At 40.6% G+C, this 23,093-nt stretch overlaps 1 protein-coding gene across 1 annotated transcript in view; it reads right to left on the bottom strand.

Annotated features, from left to right (window-relative positions):
- Positions 1–23,093, bottom strand: part of IGF2BP3 (insulin like growth factor 2 mRNA binding protein 3) — a 116,095-nt gene that overhangs the window by 11,893 nt on the left and 81,109 nt on the right. Inside the window, exons 7-11 of the mRNA XM_063325008.1 lie at positions 22,168–22,302; positions 21,472–21,594; positions 18,872–19,007; positions 16,876–17,007; positions 1,112–1,231 (exon numbers count right to left, since the gene is read on the bottom strand). Of these exons, the coding sequence (XP_063181078.1) occupies positions 1,112–1,231; positions 16,876–17,007; positions 18,872–19,007; positions 21,472–21,594; positions 22,168–22,302 (646 nt within the window). The remainder of the gene's footprint in view (positions 1–1,111; positions 1,232–16,875; positions 17,008–18,871; positions 19,008–21,471; positions 21,595–22,167; positions 22,303–23,093) is intronic.

A 23,093-nucleotide genomic window follows, 5' to 3' on the forward strand; every position in this document is an offset into this window, starting at 1 on the left:
ATTCGGCAAACCACACACAACACTCATTCATCAGGGTTCCCCAATTATTTCACTCTGCACACTTAGACGAATGCCTTCCAAGCCAAGCCAACCCTTGCTGGCTTCACCAAGCTCAACTCAGCACAGCCATCTCCTGCCCCTGAACTCCCAACTATTGACAGATCCCTACACCATTAAACAGGCCATGTCTCCTGACCAAAACAAACTGAGATGACGACATTTGCTTCATCTGTGCAGGAAAATGTCACAAACTAACAGCACATAACAAAGCTACACACTGCACTTTTTTCTTTTTCCTTCTTTTTTTAAATTTAGGCCAAAACATTATCTTTACAGCAGAGAATAGCAGAACTATTTACAAGAAAAAAGATCAAGCGTCTAGAGAAGATACTTGTGGTTTTAATGGCATTAGTAGCAGAAGCCTTCTGCAACTGCAACTAGTACTAACCTCTATATACAGCCAAGGAGAATTTCACCAAATTGGCTAAAATTCAAACTTAAGCTTCCTTTAGGTCAACCTCTGCAAACCGTCTTGTTCTTAGCTACACTGAGGTGGTCAACACACAAACAACTGGATGTTAAAGCAGGGTGCCAAGGTAAATGTGATGTTAAAGAACTGACTGACCCCAGGAGCTTGGAGTGCACATGGGTGATTTTAAAACACGAATGCTTCAGCCCGGAGCCATCCGAGCTTGAAAGCTCGGACCAATCCATCTGGAACAGAGCAAAGGCAGCCACGGCAGTAGGAGACTTCACCTGTGCTGCTGTTTTTAGAGGGGGAATTTGCCTCACCAATTTTCACTTTACCAAAAGCAAGAAAAAAGCCTTTAAGCAGCGCATCATTAAGACTTAAGTCTGTTTCTAAGAAATCGAGACCACCAAAGTAGTTTTCTTTGCAGCTTATATTTCACACCTCAGGAGACGTTTGAAAACATGCTTCTAATTATCTTGTCTCAAGGAAGATTAAAAGATGATTTATAAACAAATGTACCATTTATCACATCACATTCTAAGCACAGAGTGGGGGAGGACATTCACGAAAACATGGCTTGTGCAAACTTGCTGGAAGCGTCACGTAGAATAGAGAGAAAGTTAGTCAGTGTAATAATACCTTAATAGATGCGCCTGCAAAACGAGAAAGTTGTTTGATGTGCTGTCCCTGCTTGCCAATAATAGCTCCAACTGCCAAGGCTGGGATGAACAGATGAACAGTCTCAGACTCGGGCTGTTGCTGTGGGGAAGAAGGAAATATGCGGTGAATGTTTTTGAACATTACGAATCAGACTGACAGGAAAAGGGGTAGGGAACAGGCATGCATGGAAATGAGGGGGAAATCTTATGATGCCCTGTGATGTCTGAATATTAAGGGTCTGGCTTTTTCTGGGAAACACAAAATTCACAAAACATGAGAGAACAGTTTGAGCCAAAAGAGGATTCTTTCATAAAACAGTTGCAATTTTAATATTTAGAGTTTTAAAAAACGATCGAGGTGTTGCTTCTTCGCGAGGCTTTCATTCTTACCTGTCACTGCCTGGTTGCTCTTCCACATGCAGGACTCTGTAGATGAGGCTGCTACAAGTGGAGGGGCTACAGCCTGAGCAAGCAAACTCTTTCTAGTTTTCCTAGTTATTTTTTTTAATTTTAGATTGTGCTGAGAGCGGCACAAAAAGCCTCAGAGTTACATATATGCTACAATTTCCTTTGTGTGGGAGTGATCTGGAACGATATCCAGCTTGAAAACTGCCAGCGATTCCTCCTGTGTAACATTATGCAACAGTTGGAGCCTTGGCAGCAGGCCTCAAGCAGGCTAGTAAATTAAACGCCAGATCAGGCGTTTTTAAAAGCCAGAGGACCCTAACGTTGTGCCCACTGGATATCAGTCACCACTGCAGTTCCCCATTGCTTTCAGCCAGACATCCCAGCTGGAGAACACAACACAGTACTTGACATACTCTCTACGTGCTGCATAGTGGTGATTGAACCGCAGGGTTACATATGCCATGATAAACCTATAACTATTTTCTCAGCCTCAGGAGAGTTTGCATAGGAGTAACGGAGCACCGAGTACCCGCTGCGCTGCCATACCATTAATCCATCCACTTACATCGGGGTTACTTCTCAAAAGCATTTCACACAAGCCCTTCTTTGAATTAGGAGGTATTTAAGACCCTCCCTTTTAAAGCATTTCTTCCCTCTATGTAGCCCTCTAAAGCATTTTCAAAATTTGTTTCATTCATCCTCAGCAAGACAAAGCCATCAAGCCTTTTTCCCCACAGGGGTATTTGAAGGCAACACAGCCATCCTCATCCTCGCTTTCGTGATGCCCACCATGCAGACCTGCCCGAGCACCAGCGAGCAGAGAACGGGGGACAAACCGTGCTCGTTTAGCTTTCCTCACTTGTATATTTTGGTAGAGATACAGGCCTACATACAAATGCTCAAAGCAGCCTTTTCTGCGATATTTTCAGAAAAAAAATATGCTATATGCAACACAAAGCTAAAAGCAGCTACAATCCTAAAATAAGCTTTTTTTTTTTTAAATTTCAGTAACTTCTTTCAAGGGGAAGCAAAGTCCCATTTCATTAACCATAAACAAATCAGAACAAAATGCTTGTTTCCAAGTTTTACCACTTTATTTTTGGTAAACACAAGTCAACTGCAACCTCAGGGGAAACAAATTCCAGGCACGGCTCCATGTACCAGGTGAAGAAACCCCAAAATAGGATATTGAGAATAGAAACACATTCTGCCAGTCGCTTTAGGTGATCGCAACAGTTACACAATTTCCCCTGTGTTTTCACACCTACAAGGCATCAGGATTCACAGTCAGGGTATGTTGATTCAAGCCCACGTTTTCCCCGGACATAGGTTGGAGCCCTCCACACCCAGCCTCCCCGCTCCCCTGCGTGCTTAGTGGCCAGCAGGATTGGAGCTCCAGATGATTTTTAACGCAGGCAGTGGATCCCTGACCTGAATAACCAGAGAGCCACACAAGCGGCAGTCCTGGAACAAGGGAGGAAGCAACAACAATTAGGTCAGGGCACAGAAAAAGGTGGGAACACCCCTTTTAATCTGCTTACAAATCAGTTTAAAACGATCTCAAAACTACGCCCTGAAACTACATGTTTGTAATGAAAAATACCAGTCACTTCAGTATATATGTTAAACCGCTTTCCAGCGGATTACTCATTTTCTCCTCTTATTATTACAAACATCCTGTGAGTGTACTCATAGTAAGTCCTTTTACATGTTCATCATGAATACAGCTAGATTTCCAGTAATTTGGAAATGCTACTGTAGGTACTTAGTTGATCTCACTTTGGAAAACTGTTTCTGAATGGATACAAATTCACGAGGCATTTGTGTTTTTTTTTTCTGGTTTTGTTGCAAGGACCCATACTAACTGCACTGGGTGTAGAGGCAACTTCTCTTTCCAATCCAGGTGCAGACAGCTTAGCCACCCCTTGCTCGCTCATCACCTTGACTCCTACCTTCCATTGTTGACACATGCTCCAGATCCTGCAAGAGTCCGCTGCCAAAGTTTTCTCTCCCACATGCAACTCCAGCCACCTTCTTCCAGCTAAATGTTGAGCTGATGCACACAAACTTTCCACCTAATTCCTACAGCACTGCTATGAATCAAATAGATAGCTTGACTTCAAGAATTTACACAGCTTCTACCTAAATCCACCTCCAGACACATTTCTCTACCATAGAAACAAATCAAACTTCATTACTTTTGTTTGCAGATATTTCCTGCCTTCCCTCTGTTGCCCATCTGCCTGCAGCTAAGTCTTCCCCTCTTCTTCCCAAAGCTCGATTTCCAGCTACTTTCTTGGCTAGATTCAATTCACCACTGAAATTCCTTTCTGCTGTCTCACCCCTAAACATGAAACATGGGCAGCAAAGGCAATGAAAGACAGAAGATGTACATGTGTCTTTCCAACTGTACAGTCAGCTCACTGTAGTTCTCCCCTTCCTCATCATTTCGACTTATTGATACATTTCAACTTATTGATACATTTCAACTTCATTATTTCCTAAAAGACTTTTTTATTATTTCAGTGTGAGTGAGTGAGGTTCTTTAATATTGAACTTCCATTTTGGTGTAATAGTTATATATGTTTACTAAGGAACAGTGGAGAATCTGTTGATACTGAACTGTTTATACATTGTAATTTTTCGAATTCTGGTCTGTAGGAGCACATTGGCACATATGTATAACCAAATTCATCTCCAGTACAACATCATGCAGGATGTAAAGAAATTATGTCCATTTCCTTACCCACACCGATTTTTAACCACTCAAAAACCATACTGTTTGATTTGTTTTAAAGTACGAACATCAAACACAACAGCTCTTTCTTCTGGCAGAAATGAAGTCTAGCTAAGACTTTCAAGAGAGTATCAAAATGTCAAGTTTAATTTATTATCTGTCCACCTCCTTAGCCACAATAATTTTAAAATCCTTTTGTATTTACTGGAAGACTGTCCTCCAAGAGAAACACATCAAAATGTAATGCAATGACTACACCACCCATCAATCTTACAGATGCTTCTGAGGATCTTAGGATGGAAGAAAATCAACTATAATTTAATCTTCCCCATGTCATGCCACATAAGTCATAGAGCTTTCCAGGAACTTCTAGCACGAGTTATATCAGAAATAGATTCCTAGATCTTAAACATATGTTAGAAGCACTAAATTTAGGAAACTAATTTCCCACTGTGTGGAATCCGAGCTTCAACGTTCACTCCCTTAACAAGGCCAAGTTTGCTTAAACATATACTTAAAATTTTAAAACTAAAATATATATGTGTATATATATCTTGGAGAATATCTGTCTGTATTGACTTTAGAAAGCATCCTGTAGTTTGTTTTTTACTTCATAATTTTAAGGGTCTTAATGGTATAGTTATAAATTTAAATAGTTTACAGGTTTTCAGTCTAAATGTTAAAGTGAGGGCATTCATTACTGAAGGTATAAAGTTCATTAAGTCATGGAATTAGTCATCAACTAATTTTTTACAACAGTAAGGTCTGCTCTACATGGAGAATTCTGTGCAATTTTCTGCTCTTCCCCATTCACATTATTTTCCTCCCACATAAAATAGTTTGTTCAAGACCGGCCCAGCCCTGGGAACTGACAGAAACGTGGAAAAAAAAAAAATCTTTTAAAATAGTAACCTAGGTTTTCCAAGACGTACAGACCATACATTCACCCTAATGCGTGAGTAACTGTCTCACAGGTCTGTGATGCACAGACCACCTCTTCTCCCCTGGCAATATTTGTGGGATGGGTTTACGACTAGTCCACCCTAACCTTGAACAGGTTCGAACAGTATAAAGCAAGCTCAATACTCTTCCAGACAGTGGGGTGGGAAGCCTGAATACACTTGAGGAATACAGCTTTGGGGAGAGAAGTTTCTGCTTCACATAGCTGTGGCACAGTTAGTCACCACCAAGTTGTTTACTCAGATCGAGAGCTTCTCTTCTTAGAATTAAAAAAGCATTAAAAAAAAAGAAAGAAAAAAGAGTACTCCAGAAACCAAGATTCAGAAACCGAGATTTCTCAGTTCTAAAAAACAGATTCTTGAAGAGCATGCTGACCAGAAACAATTAATTCAGTTCATAAACTCTGATAATACTTGCTTTGTTTCTATAAAAATCAGTATGCTTTAAACACAAAACAGGCTTGATAAGTTTTCATCTATATCCAGCACATTTAACTAATGAAAACAATTTTAAATGCTGTTTTTGTTCATTAATTGGATTCCAATTTCCATCCAAATGTAGCCTGATGAAAATCAGAAGTTAAAAATTAATCAAGCAAATAACAAAAGCACCATTCATCATTTTTTAACAGAAAATGGAAAAATATATTAACCAAAGCAAATAGCAAACTGCATACTTGTTTAAATAGAAAGATATATTCACTATATTAGCAAAGGGTAGCTATGGTGGTCCAGACTACACTAAAGCTTTCAGAAAGGTAACTAAAGTACAGATGTAAAACTTGATAAGTCAACTTAAATCAGATTTCCTGCTTGCTCATGTAAGTCGTGATTGAAAACAGTGATCTAACACAGAGATGTAAATTAATCTACCTCGTTGGATGAAACTAAGCAACTACTTCTGCACACCAGTAGCTCTAATGTTTTAAGACTAGTCCAACTCTTTTTCCTGTAACAGCTTGGATACACCTTCTTCCATACCTCCTGCAAGTCCCTGAACGCCAGCCATCTGTCCCCAGCCTAAGAGCCCATACCAACTATTTATTTTTAAAATAAAGTAAATAAATTAAATTCCCACCATCTCCATCCCAGATCTAGCCTAATTTGTTCCTAAATCTTGTAACCTCTGGCTGCTTCCCCATGATACTGGGCTTGCCTGGAGCCTCTGCACTGCAGGTACCATCATGATGGTCCCCCTCTCTCCAACCAGACTCTGCAGCCCTACAGAAGATTGTCCCAGGAAAATCGCTTCTCTGCTGCCATCCTGACCATGTTGTAGTTTACTCTTAGCAAACTGGCTTAGCAGAGCAGTCATTTCTTAATTTCCAAAGCCTCAGCTGGAGTAAGGCTCTTCCCCTCCTTGGGATATTACACCATGCCCTACAGCATGAGGGCTACTTCTCCACACCAGAGCTAGAAGGTAAGGACTCCCAGCCAAGAAAATTTGCAGATTCACTCTTCTTTCCGCAACTCTTGCTTGCAGAGTTAGAAAGATCTGTAGAGCCCAACAGGTTGCCCTTGGGATAAGCTTAACTGTAACACTTCTGCCAAAGCCTGGTGCATCAGTCCTACAAACCGCCCAAAATCGCACACAAGGAGAGCTTTCCCCTTACCTGATAGATCATCAGAAGGAAAAGCATTCCTCCTCATCTCACACTTGCATGACAGCCAAAGCCTGACCAGGCAAGGTCGTAGGTAAAAAAAGTAGGTCCCAAACCACTATAGTTGGAGGAGTGGACATTGTATTTGGAGAATGGCATTTTAAAAAACAAAACAAGAAAAACGAACACACACAAAAACAAAACCACAAAAAACCCAAACACCACCAAAAAGAAGTTTTGTCTCCTCTGTTCTTCCTGAAGATAAAGTCCCCTTCTCTTGCTTTCGGCTGATGCTGCTGCTGCTAGGTCAGTCCACAGCTCCCTCAGTCAGCATGAGTGCGTGATCCCACCCACTGCAGGGCTAGTAAGGGGACATGTTTGTTATTTATGCCCCTAGTGTTAACTTGAGCATTAATATCAGTCTTTGTCTGCAAGCCTGCCAACAGTACACTTTTTTTTCCAGTCATGTTTTTAAGTGTCTCCATAGACCCCTTGCTCCATCAAATGTACGTGGTTGGTAAATTCATGGCAACACTTGGGATAAGGTTGTAAATCTTTAAAAATATTGTACCCACTGAAGTAAATAGGATTTTGTGCCAGACATCAATGGGAGCAGAATCAGATCTTTGCTGGTTTCTAAGCTCATTATGCATCTCTGGTGTATGTTTTCATTTACTCTAAACGCATTGCAAATGAATTACCTTAGGATAAGACCTTTATTTTAAGTCACAAAGTCACGTTATCCATTTCTAGCCAGTTCTTTTAGCTGTGAGGGAAATAATTAAAAACTATTTTAAGACTGTATGGAACAGCCTCAGCCAATGTTTGGCTACCATCTAGCCTAGCGGGTTATTGGTGGCTTTTTTTGTTTTTAAATAGTAAACAAATCCACTTTGTAAAGTAAAAAAATACAACCAGTAGATGACTGCAATGAAGAGTACTCTCTTGCCATTTTCCATCTTCCCAACTGCCATGATCACCATCACCAAGGCAAGGCAAATTTACAGATTACTCACTTGGTCTTCAGAACACCCCAAGCTTTGTCAGGAAGTGAGGTATCATTTTATTCAAACCCTCTACCAGACCCAAAGCCAAAATTTAAACCATGTTTTTGCAACGCACTGTGAAGAATTATACTGGCCTACAGCTATACTAAATGGTCTTATTTACTTAGTAATAAAAACTTGCAGCAAGGGGAAACCAACATTAAGCCAAGTGTTCTTGCAGACATTCCAGTAGGATTCAATGCATTAATAAAAAGTCAGCTTTTGACACCAGTGAAAGAAATCCTGGTGTGTTCGTTTTCCAGTACTAACGCAAAAAGTTTAAGCCTTTGTTGGAAACAAGAGACTCATTAAGGAAAACTTATTTAAAGTCTTGGTAGATAGGTCTAAAGCGATCCACAGTTTTACAACATCCTTTCAAACATCTCTTGGGTCACCATCTTGTACATCAGCTAAGGTGTTGCTGCCAGTGTGGGTTAACAAACCGAAGTGTGGGCTCCCCCCACCCCTCTTACCCTTTTCAGGTTTGTTTAGAACAGACTTAAGCCCGTGCTGCGAGTCTAAAACCTTCTGCCATATTCACTACCTGAAAAGCCAGGACTACACTCAGAAGGCAACGGACAGTTCTTCACTGCCAAATTCAGCCAGTCAAGACCTAGCAAAACAGAATTTAAAAGAAGCAATGTGTATTTTTAACTTTGCTCTGGACACCCTGAAGCATCACCCATTTTCCCATGCACAAACTGTACTGCCACCATCCACCAAGGGCTTCATCTTCACACAAACCCCAGACTGATGTGAGAAGCAGGAGTGGTGGGAAGGATTTCCAAGTACAACAAGGAACTCCCTCACAGCATGTTCAACATCATGCTTGCAGCAACCTTTTCCCAGTGTGGCCGAGAGCTCCCCACACTACCTTCCTCCACCATCCAGGTCTCTGGGCTGGAAACCTGCTGTGTTCAGGGCAGAGCTGTCTCCCCTTTACCCTGCAAGCATTACTGCTGCATCATGTAAGAAACACTCGTGTCTCCACAGGAACCAAAAGCATGGCCCTTTCCGAGGCAATCAGCCCACAGCAAGGCCATGCAGCTCTACCTCTCCCTGCTCTGGGTGTCCTGAACAGCCAGAAATTGTGCCACATGGGTGGGAGCCCTCTGTCCAGCTAACTGAGCTGGTCCTCTCCTCTTGGTTGAAAACCCAAGCAAAAACCCCTGTCTGCATTTCCAATTTGGGGACTACCACATTTCAACACCTGAAACTCAAACACAGCTGGTTATTATACAATGGTCAGTACCTTAAGTGAGATGCTACTAAAATCATCTCACTTAGTACTACTCACTCCATTTCTTGGCTCTCAACTTTAGTACTTTTCATCACCATCGTCTTCTACCTGGCAAGCCATGGGGATCTCCTCAGACTACTAGAAGTCACTAACAGGACCGCACCTATCAGAAGCGTTTCCAACATGAAAACCTAGCCAGGAATGAGGGGGTAGAAATCACAGAAGCAGAGAAGGAACATTTTCTGGCAGGCTGGTTATAAGGCATTTCACAAGCAGGAACAGGTCTGACATATTTCTGAATATGGCATGAACTTTTTGTTTTTGCAAAATCTGATTGGCCACAATGCCAAAAAAAGCAATCTGCCACCTTTTATTCTGAACAGACAGCCAAAAGCAGAAATCAACATAAGGAACAGATTGTGAAACTACGTAAGCAGGAATTTTGCTGGTCATTCACAAGCAGCAAACATAGGTATTTGGTGCTGCAACACTGCATGACCACCAAAACAAAACACTTTCACTTCAAAAATCATGGCTGTGACACACCAGCCACATGGGTACTCCAGACTCCTAGAAGCTGCCCGTGAAATCTGTGGCTTTGAAAGATACAGGTACTCATCTGCTCTGGTTTACAAAGACACTCGTTCTCAGATTCCTTGGCAGCTGCAAGAAAAACAGGTTGTGAAAACACAGAAAGGTCACTTATTTTTCCATTATGTTTAATGAACAAACAAACCAGAGATGGAGCCAGCTACACCAGAATGAGGACTTGACCTATTTTTGTTTCTGGCCTGAAGGAGCTCAGCACACTGTAGTAACAAAATATTATTTGGTACCCTAAGGAATTAAATTTCCCATTTAGTTTAACATTCAGAAGATGCTGAGCCTGGTACTTAGAGCTTGAGAGTCTGAAATGTTCAAGGGAACTCTGATTAAGTCTTCTTTCCACAACAAGAATCTGTGAGCAGGGGACCAGCAGGGGACCAACACAAATTCTTATTCTCTTGTCCCAAGGAACTACAAGTATTCAAACCTGCAGTGAGGAAGAAGCCATTTTTATTTTAGAAAGCACACGTTACTAGTTAGTGAGGCTATTTGCATTATGACAACCTCAGAACCGTAAAAAGAGCCATTAAGAATAACTGGAGACTTCAACACTTCAGAAAAAAATACCAACTGTTAACTTGCCAGATCTTTGTACATCATACAGTGCCAACTGCATTTTTGCTTCCCTCACTGGGGGCCAGTCTATCTCCAGAGGCAGAACAGTTTCTGATTACTCCGGACATGGGTCCCTGCCAACACAGCATGGTAGGAGCAGGAGACTTCAAGGTGGTGGGACGACCGAGATTTTCTCCACAGGGCAAAACAATCCCACAATGTTATTCACCATGGAGCAAATTTCTTAGTTGTCAAAAATGCATCATTTAAGAATTTAAGAAACTAAGCAGCAGAAAAGGTGTCTGTAAGGCAATGAGGTTACAATCTTCAAAAGAAGTCTAATTAGCTGGTAGTGGTTTTTTCAGACAATTTGTCCTATAGTGCCCTCCTCAAGATTGTGTCTGCTGCACATGTATGGTTTTCATTTCACTGATGTAAAACCATTTTATAAAGACACCGCCAAATCCTTATTCATTCCCCAAACCACATCCTCTTTTGGCTGTAGCACAGCTCCTCACAAAACCATCTACTGCTTAACAAACTAGCCAAATTAGGGCAAAGCCACTTACGACTACACGCATTATGGATGTACATAACACTACTACCCCTGGGTAGTTTAGATGTAACAGTTGCACGAGCTAATCCTATCAAACCCAGACATCCAAAGGAGCCCAACTCCACCAAGTAAGAGTCAAAGTACCTGGAAACATAGGACAGTTTTTCCTCTTCCTTGGCTCTCATCTATGCTCAGGGCATCAAATGAAGGCCCTCAATGAAGCAATTTTTCATTTTAAATTACTTTTCTTTCCTGCCAAAAGCATAATACAGTTATTTCTTCTCTCACATCTATGCGATATAGAAGATCTCTTCTTTACTATTATTAGGAAAATTACTGGAGAATAAAGGAGGAATCTCTCTCTTGACCACAGCATCTTCTAAGGAGAAAGTTTTCCATTCGCATGTTCCTCACCTGCAACAAAAAGCTTCAAGAGACGGCAAAAAGAATAAAGGAAAGCAACCTATCAGCCTAGCTGTACAAGACTTTTTTGTCATCAGAAAAAGGTGGTTTGATTTTGTAGTTTTGTTTACTGTAGGAAACTACCTTTTTTTTTTTTTCTCCTTCCTAGAAGTCTCTATACATATCACATAACCTGAAAATTAACTGTGAGGTCAAAGGAAAGGTTAGGAAGAGTGCATTTTGAGGGTAGAGCTTCAAGAAGCTACAACGGGTGTGCAAAAAGACCAGTAGAGAAAGCAGTCCTACTGCAAGCAGAGGAGCATCTCTTCTGCTCCGGAAAGGTAGCTAAGGTGAAGTTGAGCTGTCTCTTACAGGACCTTACAGATGCAGGAGAGCAGCTGGTGTGAACTCCTCTTGTGGAGGAAAGTTGCCTACTTCTCACCTTCCTGTACGTTTGAATACGTCCGCCATGTAACAGGCAGGGACCCTTTAACAGGTGAACTACTTCTACCACCCTGTTTCAGGATGTTCAAGGGCAGGATGAAACCTCTACAGGTTAGTTGTCCTTCTCCCATGCCCTTGTGATGCCAACTTTCAGACCCAAAAGCTACAAGAAACCCGCAGTCAGATGTACAATTAAACACGCAAAGTTTCAATTATAAAAAGAAGGGTGCAACCTGCTTAAACCCAGTAGATGAGCTAAGTGTATTTAATTGCATGACTGTACACAGGTGAACTCTAAGACACATAATTTTTGTCTGTTTAGAGCTTTAAAATCTTCAGTGTTGCAGCAGAACAAACTTTTATTCTTGAGATGCAAGCATGTGCATATTCTCCCCAAAGTTCAGAAGACAGAAGCAAAAACTTCATCAAGACGGCTTTGAGCAGTACAACTCTACATCTGAAGCAGTTTAGCTGGGACACGCTACTACAAAAAGTGTTTTAAAAAGTATCTTGTGGAGAACATAAGCATGGGGCGTATTCACTTTTACAGAATCTTACTCTCCTCCTCATATGAATTCCAATTCTTTGTGCAGGTGTTCAGCTCATGACATTCATTACGAGTGACGATGAGCAGAGTAATGAAACTATTAGCAATTGTGTCAGAACTGCAATGCACAGAAGCATTTAAGTGCAGAATTAAGGAGAAAGATTTAAGGGTAGACAAAAAGTGGTGGTTCTCCAGACCCAAAAGCAGCTGGACAAGACATCAACTACAAACAGGCACAGAAAGGCTACTGGTCCTTAATATGGTCACACAAGGGCACACATTCATCAAAAAAAAACCAAAAACTTTTGTCACCGGGATCATAAGAATAAAATCATGCCCATTTGACAGCAACAAGAATTTTTAACTCCTAACATTCTTAACCGAGACATTCCTTAAGTCCTTTAAGTCCCACTTCATCCTCAAACCTTAAAACATTTCAATGATTCCCACACGTTCCAATTTACCCATCTTTTTGGAGGACAGAGAAAAGTACATAGATAATGGATTTTTGCAAAAACAGACAGTAAAATTCAGGAATCAAAACACAATATGCAATTCCATTGCATCCCTTTTAAACAGCTACACAAAATGAGTGCTTTTAACAGGTAGACAGAGCTTGGACTTTGCAAATAAATTATAAAGTCGCAGTACTAAAAATTGTTGCTAGTGATAGATAAATATATAAAAAAAGAATTGTTGTCCTGCACTAGATGTGGTGCTCAGATGCCATTAGCCACATGCAGCAGACACGTGTGCTTATAACTGTAAACAGGCATACACCAAGGACAGCCTGTGCCTTCCTGTATGGACTCTACTGCCAGGACAAAGTGTAAAGCAACAACCAGCTTCTTAGTGAGACAGAAACTGCATCTCATTTGATTAAATTAGATGAGGCTCTACGCAATAAGACTTTGGTGTTCTCCACCATGGTTCACACCATTGTTCTCATGGTTAACATCATTGTTCTCCTGAATGTGACCCAGTCCAAGCAGCTAAATGCAAACCAGTGTTTGATAACACGGCCATCTCCTAATTTTGTGACAGCAGACTATTCCTGAAGCAGTTGCGGAACAGTGTTTATGCTCTTGCCAAATACACCTTAAAGTTTTGCATGAAGAGGAAGAGGATGAAGCATCACAAAGCTCACGTTAACACAGCTAAACCTATCGAATTACTCAGTCCCAAACTCCTGAATACTCAGTTTTAGGAATACTTGGCTATGGCTGTATATATGCGTGTTCAGACCTGTCACTTCAAGCTCTGGCAACGTAACAAAATCCTAGATCTGTTTACTAAGCAGATTTTTCTCTTTCCACCCATATAAAATAGCAGCCTCAGGAATGTGACAGACACTTGTTTCAATAATTAAGATGACACCTCAGTTTCTTTGGGAACACAAGGTCACAGCAACACCTTGTCACTAAAAAAATAGTACATATGAAGGATCAACTCCCTACGGAAACTCTTCTGCAAATGCCCAAAGCTTACCCACCTACATCTTCTGACTCAAGGGAGAACCACTTGTGAGTCCATCCACAAAACAAGGTGAAGAAAGGGTCCATACGTTCAAAGATATTCCAACAAAAGCTTCATAACCCTCAGGCACATCATATCAGGGTCCCAAGGCTCACTATATGGTTTATAAGCACATATTCACAAAAGGACTTCAATGACATTAGATGCCAAGAGGCCTCTGATGATGGTGTAGCTGAAATTGCTGAGGAACACACTTTTGCTCAGTCAAACAAACAGGAGACAGCAAAGAGCCACCCATGTCCAGTCCTGAGCAGAAGGCAAAATTTGCACTGATAAAAATAAGCAAGACAGCAGCAGGATACACTTATACCCTGATGCCAGCAGTGTTTTCAGAAAGGATTTTCAGCTGCCTGAAAGGGATATCCTCAATGCCAGCTAACCAGTACTCCCAAGCGTACAACATCATCCATGCAAAACAACCTAAAGGGACTTGGGCTGCCCAAATGGTTTTACCAAAAACAAGGAACTTGTGAACGAATAGCGCATAGGTAAATGGACATAAAGCCTCCCTGTGATTTCTTCGCTAATGCTTTTTGTAAGGCCTTCCTTCCCTGAAGCCTCTTTTACTCAGACTTTTATCATATTTCTTAAATCCCTTGAGTTCTCCTAGATCCCCCTTCTGTGGTTACCTTTAGCCTTTCAAATTGTTTCCATTTCTTTTTCAAAATATAGCCAGCCCTTTCCTTTTGTTCTTTCTGCTTCTACATGCCCCAATACCCTACTTAATCAGTGCCTTAAAAATTGTTCTACTAGAGAAAAAAAACAAGTATTTGAGGAGAGGACTAAAACTCAGAAATTACAGAAACTAAACTTCATGCACAAACAGGATTTTAAAGTCTTTAAAAAAATTAAAAATGGAAACTTTGTTTGCTGGAAAACTGCATCCATTAAAAGATAAACACATGCTTTTCCTTGTTTTCCCCTCCCCAGAGAGGAACAGCTACTCCAAGTAATCTGAGGGGCTGACTTGCCTGAAGCCCCCAGAACCACCTGCTCTTTTGCAGATAAGGTCACACATAAGTCAGAAAATATGATATAGTTTCAATTGTTCATGTATTTGTTTCAGGAGCCCTTAGTTTCAGGTTCAGGGACTGTCTTGGTACCACCCCCAACCTCCACAAAAGCCATCAGAGTTTATCCTCTGAATCTGTGAGTTTATCCCTTTTTTTTTTTTGCACGTTATCTCGTCATACATCTAGAACAAGAGCTTATTCCGAGGACTGAGCAAACAGCATGAACAGGAGCAAGAGAGAGTTCAGGCAACGTGGTTCTTCCAGCTGCAAAGTTCCCACACTTCTACACAATGACACTTGTTTCTTGATGCCTTTTTCCATATGTTGCCACTACCCTACTTCCAGAAACCTGGAAACTGCCAGGCCAAAAAAGGTGCATCTAGGTGTGAGAAACGTGCACTGGCAACAGAGGGACAGACATGAATAAGATTGAAATCACTAAATTCAGCACCGTTTATGTGCATGTTTAAAGCAAAGGCAAGAAAGAACCACAACAAAAGGAAAAAGTGGGAAAGAAATTAAAAATAAAGCAAGCAAGGAACAGAACTGTAGGCTTACAGTTAAATGCAACAATATCAGGAATAGCAAGGTAGTCTGCAAATCTGGAGTAAAAAAAAAAGAAAAGACTACACTTTTCATACACTAAAGAAAGTTACATACTGTTAACAAATCACTTCTAGTTTCTCTTAAAAAAGAAGAAATAAATTGAGGCAATCCATTACCAGAGATGGCATTTTATCCAATACAATGAAGTAGAAAGCTGTATCTTTTTAGTTTAGTCTCCACTCTAATCAAAGCGCAGACGCTCTGGGGGCAGGGCGGGAGGAAGAGATTTTGTTTGTCATAAACAGGGGCACTGCTATTAGCAGTAAAATAACTGAGTATAAACATATTTCCGTTGTAGTTTTCATTGGAGCACTTTTTCCTGATAAAGCCACTATTCTACTCAATATAGTTTATAATACATTCGTAACGCCCAAGTTGTTCATTCCCACAAACAATGCTAGGAGTGTGGAATTTTTCCTGTTCTGTACAGTGACATTTTCTTGGCTTCTTCCTCTGGGAAAAATATTTAGGCAACAACTTCCGTTTAGTGCAATATATATAGACACACTTGAGTTATTTGATAAAGTTCAGTGTGCTGCATTTTGACTTTTCTAGTTCACGAAGAGTCTCCCAGACTCAACGCCCTAGATGTTACTGTTGAGCAAAGAGGAGGGCACAGTCAGCCCCGTCAGAGTTCGTAAAGCTCTGTCATCCACTTATTTGAGTTCATTTTGAAAATTCATCTCCCATTGAGTTGCTAACAATAACCACCACCACAAACAGGGAACAGAGATGAAAGATCACCTTCTCTGTGTAATGAGGCTGTCTTTTCTTGACTATCGGAGCACCATCTCTTTCTAGAAAGACTCTGGAGCCTTCTGATACAACAAGTTATTGTCCGCTCCATAGCGGACAACCTCATTTATGATTACTAATCAGCACTGGATTTGAATAAGATTCTGTTGAACTTTTTCACATATTTCTTAGAGAGCAATGTGGCAAGTAAATCACAGCTTTCTCGAGATCAATCTATGTCATTTAAATCCTGTATATTTAGCAATATTGCATTTCAACAGGCCTGTACATTTATAAAACTACTACATTCAAACAAACATTTTAGCTTTAGATCCCCGCTTTATGACAAGAGATCTTTTTCCCCCCCTTCCATATCAACAGGAATATAACTGCGGACTAGCATTATTAATTGCAAATTCCAGCAATTTTAAAATTCCATTTTATATGAGATTTCGTTCTGTAATAACTCAAGTTCTCTAGAAGAAAGGATTTTTCTAAGAAATACCATTTTCTGGTTTCACTGAGCATTTCACTAAATGACCAATCAATGTCTGTTCCCAACTGCAGCCACATGAAATTCGTTCAGTGTACAAGCAGGAAGACAGACAACATTGAGAAAACTGACAGAATCCAGCTACTAAAACACCATTCCCAGATCTTTGCGGTAATTTGGCAAAAATACAAAGTGATTAGTTTTGAACAACAGCATTGTACAGGTTACTATCACCATCCACAATCAGAGATTTCCCTTACCCCAAATGGTGGATATGAAGCAGCAGCAGCAGCGGAGGCAACACTCACTGCGGGAGGTGGTATTCCTGAAGAAGAAGGTGGGAACAGACCCAAGGCATTCAGATTTAATCCAGGAATTAAATGTGCTTGAAGCTGCAATGGCAGAAGAGTTATTTAAGATTTACAATCCTGGTTATTAACTTTAATCAAAATCCTAGTTGGCATAGGCTATTAACCTTTTCAGAAGACATCAGTACGTTATTTAAAAAAAGAAATTTCTTCTCCATTATCCCAAAGACTCTGCTTCAAACCTGTTTCCCAGATATCTGCACAGACCAATAACATTAAAAACACGTAGAAGGAAAGGCAGTTGGGAATCACTTGCTACAACTTAATCAGTGAAACATATGACAAACTTGATAGCAAAAAATTCAGACAATAGTACAATTTACTTTCAGAGTGAACAAAATTATCAGAGAATATAATATTATATTTTTTGCTTTTTACTAGAAAGACAGCCCTGTAGAAACAGAGACGGCCCACGCACAAGCCCTGACTTTTCATACACTGGGGGTATGCCACACTATAGCCCCATCCTCCCTCCCACGCCTTGTAAAAGATGAAGTAGGATACTCCCAGCGTTTGCCGGGAAAGCATCAGCTATAAAGTTGCATGTCCCTTACTTGACCACACCTGAGAAAAGTGGCAGCATCATGTGGTGGGAAGCACTGGTTGTCCGTAATACAAAATTTGACAGTACCCTTTTTCCAGTTTTCCAAATTATTGCCCAGTAATTTGACTATGCTTTAGTCAAATTTACCTCAGCTGAAGACAGGCACTATCTCAGGCCATCAAGGTAAGCCACTCGTGAGACACCAACAAAAAACCCCAAAAAAACTTCACCAACTAAAAAACTACCCTAATAATCACTACAAACTAAGCTGGAAATCCATCCAGTAACACAGGTAGTTTTCTGCTTAACACCTTTGCCAAACAGCAGAGCAGCCTCAAGCTCCCCCCGTGTTCCTGCTCGCTATATGAAGCAATAATGTACCACTATAAAATACTTTATGTGTCCTTGTGTGGTTTGTGTCCTGCAATTTGATTATAGTATGGGAGAGAGGGGAAAAGCAGGGAGAATATTCTCTCCAGCCAGTAGGGAAACCATGAAGAACAGCCATTTCTAGAAAATCAGATGCTACCATACACTGAAAAAATATTTCCAGTCTGATTCTAGACCATAAGATTTGGATACACGCACAAAAAGCTCTTCATAGCTTATCAAAAAAATCTCAATCATTTCTCAATATGCATTAGTAATACTTTGGCAGACTAACGAGGTGCGTTGTTTTTATTATATAATCTCCAATCATCTTTGAATAACTAAATGCCTTTATCATCCATATCAAGAAAAACCTTAATAAAGCCTTCTTAATTTGAGGAACTAAAAGCAGGACAGATACTTCTTCCATACCTTGTTACACTTTTAACATGAAAGTAGTGATTCCCAGTCTCTTCAAGAAACATACAAACTACAGCACATAAACCACAACAGTACATAAACGCACATTCCAACAGGTTTTTGCAACAAGAAAAGAGTGCAATGCTCGTTCATTTCCTCAATCTAAATCAATTTCTCAGTTCCCCTTCTCAAAACAAACCAGAAAAAGCCTTCATTAAAATAGCATACATACATAAGTAACAAAAAACCTCGCTCAAGTCCCACATATTAATACACAGGGCAATAGAGAGATCTTGCAACAGGGAAATTCTGATGTGGTATTAGGAAAGAAGTTTCCATTGTGAGGCAGGGCGTGGGATGCTCAGAGACTGTGGACTTACTACCCATGGAGGTGTTCAAGAGGGGACAAGTCCCTGCACAACCTCATTTAACTCTGAAGGAGACCCTATATTGAGCAATCCCCCTGCTGGGCCAGGTGACCTCCAGAGGTCCCTCACACCTAAATCTTTCTGTGGTTCTAGCTCCAGAAAGGGCCCGTGCCACAAGACAACTCACATTCATAGCAGCAATATCATTTTCATAGGACTCCCTGATTTTCTTCATAATTTCTTCCTCAGCCTTGGCACAAGTTTCAATACTGCCTTTAACTGTAATGGTCCTTTCCGGATTATAGAGTGTCAAGTCCTGCAATCTGCAAATGAAACAGAAGCACAATTAATTCGCAAACAGCAGAGGGTAATCCAGATTTATCATTTGAGTGCGATGACATCCGAGCGTGTCGAGTTTGCCCTCCAAAGAGCACAGTATCAATTCATAACAGGGCTCAAAACACAGTTCTCAGAGAATCTGGAGAAACCCCGTCCTCACAGCAAATGCAACAAAAACCACCGCCACAAGGTTTGGCATCAGATGGTTGAGATGTGCTTAGGTGCAACACAAGGTGGAAACCATCACGCCCTGCAGGAACACGAGCTGCAGAGCAGTGCAACACCATTCAGCTTCACACTCCACACCAGCCCTACCAACAGAGAGGGGGCTTTTAGACATCCCAGAAACACAGACCATAAGGAACTTCCTGTCCTTGAGAACAGTAGTGGATCCCGTAAGGATGGGGGAGGGGAAAAAGCCCAACCCTCAGTGAAACTGCAGGAGAGCCTCCAAATCCTCATAACAGGAAAACCAAAAGCCGTGTGCGAGTCAACATTTGCTGTGAAACACTAGTAATTCCTCAGGGAAAAACGAAAGGGATACAACATTAAGCTAGTGCTTTGTTAAGTAACACGCACTGACCTACTATGGTAAAAGGGAAAAAACAGACTGGGAAGCCGTGGCATATTCATCTACTGAGAAAAGGCGAGTTGAAGGGGTTAAGATGAAAAAAAAAGAAAAAAAAAAGAAGTCAGAGCAGGATGCAGGAGGGGTGAGTGAGGAAGCCCGTGGTAGGAAGGAGGAAGGACAGAGGAAGCAACATGCACGGCTTGCTTTCTTGCACAGTGGGCAACATGGCAACCTGTGCATCTCAAGTTATGCAGCAACAAGCACGAAATGCATCCACAAAGCAATCCGTAAGTTTCCAGTGCGAGCACTGAGTTACTGCCTCAGGAAGAAAAGTGGTGGAAAACATCCCAAAGAAGAGAGGAAACATTTTCCCAAACCAGCTGCCTTACTTTAACTTTATGGACAAGCTTACCCAAAAGCCTAAATGAAGAGATCAGGAGAAAGACTAATTAGACAAAGCAGAACCAATGGGCCTGTATGCTATCTTTTACGTACCGATTAAACCAGGCAACTTCATGGGGCTATTTTGGGCATAGCATGACAAATATGATCTTGAGGCCAAGATTTAAATGTAAATAAACCATTAACTTGCTGAATTAAAAAATACTCAGTGAGTGTTTACAGACCATGTGTTATTTGTGTCATCAGAAATAAAGACAAGTTGGTTTCACAGGATGAAGACCATTATCCCATTTACCCTGTAAGTATTTTTCTTTCCCTTTTAAGAAATAGCATTAACAGTCTGTCTACTGTTTGCAAACAAATTGTTTATGCCAACACATTTAAGAGAGCATGCTTGTCTTACAAAACCTATTCTTCAAGCAGACTTATTTGGGTGCTTTTTCTCCAATTGATTCACTTCTCTTCCTCAGACTAATTCCATAAAGGTTTACACACCTTCAGGAAAGCCTTAGGTTCTTTCACCCAATTTTGAATTTCCTCTTTTTGAGGAACCTCATTCACTCTTAGCTTCCTTGCCTTTATTTCAGGTTGTTTTTTTTTTTTCTTTTCAGTCTCCTGCATGTATTCACACCTCTTCATGTATCTTCATGTGTCTTCCAAACTTTCTCACGTTCCTACAGCCTGTAAGCCCCCTGGCTAGAGCCTAAGTCCAGGATGCCCTCGAATGCTTGGAAGTTCACACCAGAGTATTCGTTATTCAGAACAGAAGGTTCTCTGAGGACATCACTCCAGGGTAAAACTACTATTAACAGCCAAGCTTCTACAGTGATGTTGATCTAATCAGTGATTTGCAGATTTCCAATGAGGATGAAAACTCCTGCTTAATCTCAGCTGAATTTGAACAGGTCTCAGTTACCTTCACTAACTCACAGACCAAAAGCTATTGCTTTGAAGCAGACTAGTCAATGCACCCCAGTTCGGCTGCTAGTGGACAAGAGGGACAGAACTGCTACTAAAAATACTTTTTTCAGTATTCATTTGCTTTATTTCCTGCCCTCTCGTCCAAAAATCTAGTCTATACCAGGAACTAAAACATCACTAGCTTCACTCACTTTCACACATAGCTCAGAACTGATCCGGGCTTATAGTTTAACGCACTCGTCATTACATATGGTATAATATGTTAAAAACAACCAACACTTAAAATATAGTCTAACACAGGCTCCACAGAGCCTATGGTATTTTTAGGCTTGCTCTTGACTGAGTTTACAATGAAGACTCACTGTTTAAATTAAATTTAACTGAGCTTAAGTAACAGTTTAATCCACATTGTGGAAAGGCTTCCGAAAGGCTGTTATCTCAGCCTTCAAAACACACATAATATTTTTGTAAGAACCCTGTACCTGAATGTACCACAGCAGCATTGCTGCTATTTGAGACATCTCACCAAAGGATTAGGACATCGAAAAACTTACGGAGATATCGTGATTTTAGTATCTGTGTCCTGTTCAATTTTCTTCAGGTTTCTTCCTTCTTTGCCAATAAGTCGGCCAACAAAGTTGTTATGTGCCAAAATCTTCAAGGGAATTTCTTCTGTACTGTAACGGAGGTTACACCCAGTGAGACTTTTTGAGACCAGAGTGCAAGGTTTTTATGCACATTATGGATAAATTTTATTTTCATAGAAATGACTACAACTCCCATTTACTTACACATGTTTATACTAGATGCAGAATGAGTCCAACTGCAATGCACATTTCAGCGCTACCACCTATAGCTTCATTGTAACATACCTACTAAATAAAACTCAGATGGAAATAGCAAGAGCTGTTGGGAAGGAAGAAATATACCTTAAAGCTTTTAGTGAGAGTTCACAACTTGTTATGCTCACTCTGATTAAAAGCTATTAGTTGTTCAAGAAACTTCAGTATTTGCCCCAGTTCACCTCAAAGTCACAGCCAGACAATGGCTGAAAATGCAGATGTGTGCTGCGGCTAATTAAGCAAGTAGACTGTCCTGAAAGGAAAAATGTCTTAGTTCCTTTAACTACTTAAATATGGACAATGGCAAAGATTCACTTGGTAACAGTTTTTAGAAGACTGCATCTTTAAATGGAGTCAACAAAAATTCAGAATTTTTAATGCCTCCACAATGAAATGCCTTTTACTCACAATTTAGTATCTTGAGCTTCCTTTTGCATGATCTCCATAATAATTTTACAAGCAGTTGAGCAGCCTTCAGGAGTAGAGTGGATGGTTATTGGTTTCTCAGCAGCACCTGCATTCTCTTTACGATGAATATCAATTCTTGAAAGAAAGAAAGAAAAACACTAACTGTAACCATGTACTGTATGCTAAGCCTTGCATTTTTCCAACTCTCATAAAGTTAATTTGTTTTGAGCTAACACTGACTACATTTAAGTGGTTTAATTGTACAAAGTATACAACTACTTAAACGTCTCCTAAATACTATTTCTTTTGTGTGTTATAAAGAGCCTCTCCTATCCTGATTTTACCAGCTAAACCTCGTCTTTGTGGACACTAGGATCTCTTTTCCTCGTTGAACTCCCATCAGGATATTCAGAGGAGTTTTTAGATAGACAATCTGTGGTAAACCACTGAAGACAACATTTCATCAGGCTTTCCCAATACTCTATCACCAGCCCCATCATTCCACTAATGACAACTGTGCAGGTACAGTAGTCAGGCTTTGTCCCGCCTTGTCTTTTTTAATGACCTCAGCAGCAGAGTTTCCTAGCACTTCTCTGCTAGCAAGTAGCATCATAGTACTTGTTTTCATCCCCGAGATTACTTTTCTGTGCTTTTTAAGCCTAAAATGTGTCCTGACTTTAGCTTTCCTCTAGCTCTGCTCTCTACTACCCTAAAACTGCCAGCCTTAGTCTACACCATCGTTTGTGTAGCTCTAGGAATTTAACAAAGATTAACTGCGACCTGCATCAAGACAGCGCTTTGGATATTATTTGTCCTCTGCCAGTAACTGCAGGTCACCTACTCTTTCCACCCCTGCTTCTTGCTTCCTCCCCTTCCCTCTCCCCCAAATCATAGCTGTTTCCAAACTTAACAACCAGCCATGACTG

This window comes from Chroicocephalus ridibundus, chromosome 2, assembly GCF_963924245.1.
Source record: "Chroicocephalus ridibundus chromosome 2, bChrRid1.1, whole genome shotgun sequence".
In the NCBI taxonomy this organism is placed as follows: domain Eukaryota; kingdom Metazoa; phylum Chordata; class Aves; order Charadriiformes; family Laridae; genus Chroicocephalus; species Chroicocephalus ridibundus.